The sequence below is a fragment of the Tasmannia lanceolata genome, unplaced genomic scaffold, assembly GCF_043159265.1.
Source record: "Tasmannia lanceolata isolate RefF3 unplaced genomic scaffold, GAP_Taslan_0.1 ptg000004l, whole genome shotgun sequence".
NCBI classification, from domain to species: Eukaryota; Viridiplantae; Streptophyta; class Magnoliopsida; order Canellales; family Winteraceae; genus Tasmannia; species Tasmannia lanceolata.
Window position 1 is genome coordinate 6,919,981 of NW_027518681.1, and position 8,086 is coordinate 6,928,066.

General features: G+C 38.2%; 1 protein-coding gene across 1 annotated transcript; it reads right to left on the reverse strand.

The window, feature by feature from the left end:
• Nucleotides 1-2,183: 2,183 nt before the first annotated feature.
• LOC143876166 (putative xyloglucan endotransglucosylase/hydrolase protein 7) lies at nucleotides 2,184-4,611 on the reverse strand. Its single transcript, XM_077377852.1, has 4 exons — nucleotides 4,353-4,611; nucleotides 4,058-4,158; nucleotides 3,760-3,956; nucleotides 2,184-2,811 (listed from the first exon to the last, which is right to left on the reverse strand). The coding sequence occupies exons 1-4, from the start codon at nucleotides 4,537-4,539 to the stop codon at nucleotides 2,421-2,423; spliced, it is 876 nt and encodes a 291-aa protein (XP_077233967.1). The 5' UTR covers nucleotides 4,540-4,611; the 3' UTR covers nucleotides 2,184-2,420.
• Nucleotides 4,612-8,086: the final 3,475 nt, after the last annotated feature.

An 8,086-nucleotide genomic window follows, 5' to 3' on the forward strand; every position in this document is an offset into this window, starting at 1 on the left:
CGGAGTTTCGATAATTTCAGCCGAAATTTCGAGAAAATGTATATTTAAAAAAAAAAAAAGAAGAAATATTTCGGAATTTCGAAATTTCGGATTTCGGTGGGGTCCGAAATCAGTACCGAAACTGAAATTTAAAACCTTGGGTGCAACTTGGGTAGGGTTGGGTTGAGCTTTTGCTAAAAAATGAACCTGATTCTATTTCATGGTAAAAGCTCAACCCAACCCGAATTCCCAAAAATCTACTCTACTTGCACCCCTGCATTTTCTCTCATCAACATCCCTTAAACTCCACATTTCTCTATCAAAAAATCGATCCAAGGTGCATCCCCCCCACTATTAATTTTTTGCAACTCTTCCATGGGCAATTCCCTTGAATCCTCGTGGTCCAAGCTCATTTATTATTCCTTTAATCTTGCATTTTTCAGTGTCACCATAAATTCACCTAAGTGACATGGATCCAACGAGGCGCCTTCATTCACAACCAATCTAAGCACTCGTTCGGACAGTGACACCCCTTTCACTCTTTCATCTATTTGGGTGTTAATAGGTTGTTACAGTTTTCCAAATGCGAGAAATTATACAATGGCGTCCACTTTGTTTGGGAGATCTAAACCATTCATTTGTTGGATCTTAACGTCCGTAGGTTGTGCCTAGGAAATCTTCTCCATTGGATGATCCTAACCCTCCAATTCATGGAGGTTTGAATACCGTGTGTTCATTTTAAACCTTCACAAATCGGAGGGTTAGGATCACGACCTATCTATGTCAAGGCCAAATAAATGAGTGGTTTAGATCACCCAAACAAAGCGAGTGGTGCCATTATCAAATCATGGGGCATGGATATACATATAAAGGGTAATTATATACGCACTTCCACATTTTGATTATAGCACTAAGTTTTCAGTGCATATGTCATCACATTGAATCGTATGTCCTTCCCATTGCCTTTTATGGTTAAACTCCCATGAAAATGTAGATCATGTTTACCATCAGATTCTCCCTTTGAAATTCTCTTGACCACATTACACCCTTCTCATTGCCCGGGCATTGACTCATTGAACCACCAAGCACGTACGTTTGCGTTAGAAAAATAAGCTTTTTGTAGCTTTTCATGTCTCATTTAGAGGAGCATGCATCCAAAGTGTTTTTGTCCCACAAAAAAGAGGGTGAGTTAAATGTTTGAAAAAGAAAAAATTCCCAAAAAATTCAAAAAAATGCTTTTATTTTCTTCAATTTAGACCATGATCCCGTCTTGATGAACAAAAAAAAGAAAAAAAGAAAGACATGTCCATGTGGAATATGTGCTTATCATCGGGACCATTGATCGGACGGACCATCAGAGCAAAACTCGCTCGGCCCTTGATCTCATTCATGCTGTTAAAGCATGCAAAAATCAATGGCTTAAAGACACCTTAAATGACATATTTTCCATCATACTTGATCAAAGGTCTAGAATGATCCGATGAGGGTGGGATCAAGGGCAATAGGCCCTTGATTTTTTATCATTTACTGTCTATATTTATTTTCAAAAATAAAGGATAGTTACTGAAGTGCGTGTGTTTTCTAGATCAGGAGATCTGGGTTCAAATATCACTAATTATCACTACTGTGATTTTTTCAAATATCACCACATGTGGCCCCTCTTTTGGGTTTGTTCATTGCATGTGGATTTTTGTTGTCAAGGAGGTTTGAACTAAGGACCTCTGCTCTGATACCATGTGAAACAACCCGTATATCCAAAAGCTTAAGCCGTTGGAGAAGGCGTTATTTAATCTTTAATGCTTTAACAATCATAACTCGGGAGAGTCAAAGGCATTTTGATTTTGATTGTGAAAGGAAATCAATGCAGGTTAGTTGACGACGAGGACGTGAGAGAGTTTTATATCCTATGCTTTTAGTTTATAAGTAGATTTCACATGCGGCTCTAGTAACTATTAAGTCGGTCGCCCGAAATCAACCCATTCACTAAGAAAAAGTGAATGGGCGCTTATCTTGGGCGACCCACTTAGTTGTGATAGAGGTGAAACAACCACAACCTCTTATTTTGTTAGAAAGTTTTTTAATATCATTTCCAAAGAGTTTTTCTATTCTATAATACAAATACATTTCTTCATCACCACAAGTGTCTTTTTCATTCGTGCACTGCATTCAACTCCAAGTCTTTCAAGACAATGGTGTAGCTATCATTCTCACAATCACGCAATCACTTTATTTCATAAATAATTCCCATACAACTGCATACAGATAGAGATATAATAACAAAATAACAAAATAACAAGAAAGAGAGTAGAGAGAGAGAGAGAGAGACCATTATTCCCATTTTACACTGCAATCTTAGAGGCCGTTATTCCCATTTTTACACTGTAATCTTAGAATTCCCATTTTACACTGTAATCTTAGAATTCCCATTTTACACTATAATCTTAGATGCCGGCCATGCATTCCCGTGGGGTCACGGGATATCGTGACTTATCGGTGCAATAGTCGTAGATCATGTGGTTCAGTCGGACCCACCGGTACCTTTCCGCCTGGACCTGGTTGAGTTGCTGGTAAGCCGGACCCTCCCACCAGTTGCCAAGGTTGGAGGCACAAGTAGCTGGGCCGGGCATAGGACATCCCTCAATATCAAAGTCCTTATAGTAAGCGTAGAAAGGCGCCCTGCTCCAATTGATCTTCTCTAGGCCCCCTCTAGTCGCCCAATCATCGGCTTCCCATAATGTCGAGTAGATTCCCATAGGTTGAAATTTGGGAAATGGAATTCCTCTTGCTTCATTGTTCTTGTAAACCCTAATTGGTATTTCATCGATCGTGAAGCTGCACCACAGCCAATATTGTTCAAGTATAAATGATTAAATAACGCCAACTCTAGCAGCTTAAGCTTTTGGAGTAGTTGGTTGTTTCACATGGTATGAGAGCTATCACCCCACTTCAGGTGATCTTGGGTTCAAAACCCAACAACTCATTGATATTAAAAGTTCATTCAACATGTGAGGGGGAGTATTGAAGTATAAATGATCAAATAACGCACCCTCTAACAGCTTAAGCTCTTAGAGTAATTGGTTATTTCACAATTAATGAAATAAATTTTCATGATCATGGTGATGATGAATTATAGAACGAATTAACTTTTATGTTTAGAATTAGCAATGGTAAAAAAAAATAGGGTGAAAAGATCACAACAATTTTGAAGATAAATAGTCTCGAGTATTTGAAAATTTGCATGTGGGGACATTTTGAAAATAAAGGGTGATGATAAATTGCGCCCACTCTACTTAAGTGATAAAAAACAATTGAAAGAGGGTGTTCCTAGTAAACACAGGGAGCAAAAACAGTATAAATAAGTTGGGACCATAAGGGAGTAAATCCTCAGATGAATCAAATGAATGAGACAAAATCTGCAAAAAGTGAGGCTACATGGCTTGAGTCTAATCTAATTTTAATGCTATAGTCTAATTTTGATTTAAATGTTTTAAGCAGTGGAATTTGGTATATATTAGGTTTTAATTGGATCTTAATTCTAAAGTCTAATTTTGACTTAAATGATTAGACAATGGGATTTGGAATTATCAAATTTTAAATATTATTGATTATTATGGCACATATATAGTTGTAATTGGGCATTTTATTGATACATATTGGATAGAAATTTTGGTATAAGCATAGTAGTTTAGGAGCTTCATTTCTTAAATTGATTAAGAAGACGATAAGCTATTTTTCGAAGTTATAGTGCTCTTAATCGAGCTTCTGCGATCTCAAACGTACACGACATGATGATGATTCCAAAGGATAGAATAAGTGTGGAAATCCATCGCAGGGTCGAACCAAAGGTTGATTCTCTGCTCTCGATCGCCCTTCCCGCGGGCGTACACATTAGTTTGTACTGTGTAAGGCTGCCCGGTCCTATTACCCAAAAACTCGAAGTCCAATTCATCTCGAACATTATCTGTGTCCGAATTCATCTATAAAAATCACAAAAGGAAAACCAATTATGAGTCTAATGACATATTTTATTGTTTCATAATCTGAAGATAAATAAATGTAATATAGTTAAGCAACATACATAGAAAGCGGTGACAGTTCCGGCGGAGTCGCCAGGGATGAGCTTGATCTTCATGCTAACTTTCCCAAACAAGTACTTGCTCTTGGAAGCAAACCCACATCCTAAAGTTAATACACCGAATAAAAATGTACGTCATACCGTATAATCAATTCTAGTATGTATATAATCGAAAACCAATAAGGTATCGTCAAATTACACATAAAAATGAAAATTGGGACACAATTCTAGTACGTATATAATCGAAAACCTATATGGGTATAATCAAATTAAACATAAAAAATGAAAATTAGGGCACCTGAAAATTGATCTAGGATTAATTGTATGGTGGATCCTCCTTGGATTTGCCTGATGTGAGAATCCGACCACGTGATTCGAAAATCTTGGTTGAAAAAAGCTGGGCGGGCCGACACCAAGAGAGAGGACGCAAGAAGATAGAAGAAAAGAGAAAGGGTAGTGTGGCTTAAGGAAGTAAGGGTGGCCATGGTTGAAGAAAAAAGAAGAAGAAGAGGAAAGGAGAGGTTTTGGGAGTGAGTGTAGTTGGGGTAGTAGAGAAAGGTAGGGTTTTATAGAGGGAGAGAGGGGAGAGAAGAGATTGGGACTGATGAATTCAAATCCAAAGGCCATTGACAGCTTTCTCTTCGGATTAGACTCACTAATTCATACAGCTAATAGCAAGCCGTCTTTGGCCCCGCCATCTCTAACTAACTCCCGCCAGATTTTTCAACGTCTATTTTTATTTAACTTAGTAGTGTAACTAAGTAGTAGTGAAGGAATGCTTCTTTTGAATCCTCATCACATATATGAATACAAGGAAATGATATTTCCACCCCTTTAGCTTACCTTTTCGTTAAAATAATGTCATTTTCAGATAAGGACATAGAAATGGGGTGTAAAAGCTAAAAAGAGGGTGGAATGTCATTTCCCATTTTGTCGTATCCTAAATTGAATTCATATTCAAGAAAATTCAAAAAAAGAAGTTGAAATTGAAGTTGTTTTCAAGAAAAGGCAAACATAAGGGAGTGGCATGCTGGAAAAGTGGGTGGAAATATAATTGAAACACTTAAATAAAGATGGGAATTGCTAGCGTCCATCGCAAAAGGGTTTTCGCGGCTGATTTGTCGCACATCAGACCAACCACCTCGTTATGTCTTCATTAACGAGGTGGCTGGTCTGTTAACGAGGTGGCTGGTCTGATATGCGACAGACCAGCCGTGAAAACCCTTTTGCGATGGAGCTTAGCAAATGAAGACAACAACTGTTGTCTTCATTAACGAGGGGGCTGGTCTGATGTGCGACAGACCAGCCGCAAAAACCCTTTTGCGATGGAGCTTAGCATATCCCAATAAAGATACGGATGAGTAACATTGTGTCAGAATCACACCTGACGTCGGAGCATGCCCTCTGTCTACTGTATCTATCCCATCTATCCAATAACAATCGGGAGACTCAAGTGCATCATGGAATGACTCGATGATAAATTTTGGCTACTGATATTGGCACTACCATGTTTTAATAATTGCATTAACTCAACTTGTCTTTCATTATTTAAATAGTTGCCAGAGGATATTATAGATCCCAAAAAGCTCTCATAAGCCAAATAAAACAGAAAAGACAAGATGAGTTTGTGCAATTGTTAAAACATTATGGTAGTGCCATTTTTAATTTTTTTTTACCAAAATATTTAAAAATTTATGAAATGTGTGTTTCAACAGAAGAATCCTATATCATGTTTTAACGGCTAAGTGACTCACTACGTCAAGTAGACTTGACCCAACTCACCGACTCTTTGGTGCCCTACAACTTACGATCACACTGATCGAATTCTAGTAACCATTCGATAAAAAAACTTCAACGATCCTCTGGTTTGGATCCCTCCTTGTGAAGTGATTTTCAGGCTATGTAGGCATTGAAATTGATATTAGACACTACACTCCGTGTGTAATTAATGTGTGGTTTCTAACGGGTGATGATATTTTCACTCTCCTGCATTATACGCACGCTCTGATTAAAATGTGATTTGACATTAAAAGTAAGCAACTTTAATGTTTTTTGACGTCAAATCACATTATAAGGGAAGTATGCGCGTAATGCAGGGAGAGTGAAAATATCATCTCCCTTTCTAATATATATATATATAGAAAACGGTTCCTGCACATATGTGTAGAGAGTTCTCTACACACTAGCTTAAAATACAGTGGGGGCCCACATTGTTTGGGTGATCCAAGCCATCCATTTTAATGGCCCTCACATAGATAGGGTGTCTACAAAAAATCAGATCCATAGGATCATCCCAACCCTACGATTTGTGGAGGTAATGGATGTTTTTAAACCTTCACAGATTAGTCAATTTTTTGCCTCCACAGTTCGAATGGTTAGGATGATCCTATGGATCTGATTTTTTGTGGACACCCTATCTATATGAGGGCCTTAAAAATGAATGGTTTGGATCACCCAAATAATGTCATATTATTGATATTTTCAATTTCACTTCATAATCAAATTGACCTCTCTTGTATGAGGAAAGTGTTCTTGCGTTGCAGCGCAGGGAGTTCCCTGCACTGTAGTGGTTTATAACGCCTCCCATTGGTCACTTTTTCTGGGCCAGCTAAGGTCGACCCACTAAACGAACCAATAAGAGGTGGTATAAACCACTTAAGCGTAGATAACATCAATGCGTTGTAGCGCAGGAACACTTTTCTCATCTTGAATATCAATGTATTTCTATTTCTCGTCTGTCCTTTTTCTTTTTTCTTTTTTCATTTTTCTTAAATCTATTACAATTGTAGCATTATTATTGGAAAGAGACAAGAGACCCCTTTCTCTTAAAAAAAAAAAACCCAAAAATAAAATCCTCCAACCATCAGATGACACGTCATCTACCTCTTATGGCCCCATTCTACCGACGTTTTAATGAGTCTACTCAAGCTATCAAATCATCACCTGTAGTACTCAAAGTGCACGTGGCAACTGCCCATTAGTGGGATATATGGATAAGAGGGTACGGTTTGGTTGTTCCACGAGAGGGACGAATGTGGCTATTAACAGCACGGACCCAGTTTGTTGTTTTGTGTCTAGAGCCATAATTTTCTAGTAGCTCTCTTTATTATATCGCCACCCCTCTCTTTAACTTTAACTTGAGAAATGAAAAAAAGGGTGTCAATATCAGAACTCATAGACATCAATATTACTTTATGAAAATATTATAAAAAATATAAATAAATAAATAAAGCTAGAAAAAGTTGGCAAGATGGGACTGCCCAACAAGAAGGCTTATCCTATGGATGCTAACAAAAGAGGTGTCTTTATTTCATTCTTGTATTCCTCTTTTTATCTTTTCTAAGTAGGAAAATAGAACAAATTAAAGGCTGTAATGGAATAAAACACACTCTTTTTGGAAGTATCTTCCAAAAAGTAGACCCGGCAAAATGGGATCCGTACCCGCGGGCACTACGAATTTCAATACCTGCGAAAAAAAATACCCGCACCCAACCCGTACCCGTGACCCGCGGGTGGGTCTGGGTCGAGCGTTGGTGCCCGTGGGTGCCCGCGGGTTACCCGCCATTCAGTTTTCAACTTTTTATTCTTAAGGCCTATACACTAAACACTAAAAAATAGACTATGTGGGTGGGCCAACAAAACAAGCTAAAGCAATCAGACCATGTGACTGGTACCTTTGGTTGTACCAAAACAAACATTTGTTAAAGTAAATGAAAAATTGTATGATAAATAGGCGGATAAACATGTACTCATCATCCCATCCTTGATATTTGATCCAACAGCAGCCGACTTGTTAAGAAGCTGCTGTTGGCTTGAATATCAAGGCTTGTACATCCATCGTACCACCTTTATGTGTTCATACACCGATTCATCATATAATTTCTTTTCGTAAATATATAGATACTTTCTTCTTTAAATTTGCCGGGTTACCCACGGGTATACCTGTACCCGCTTAGGTGGGTTCCGGGTTCATGAAAGGCTACTCGTACCCGCGCCGGTATTTCTTACCCGTACCCGCCGATACTCGTACCC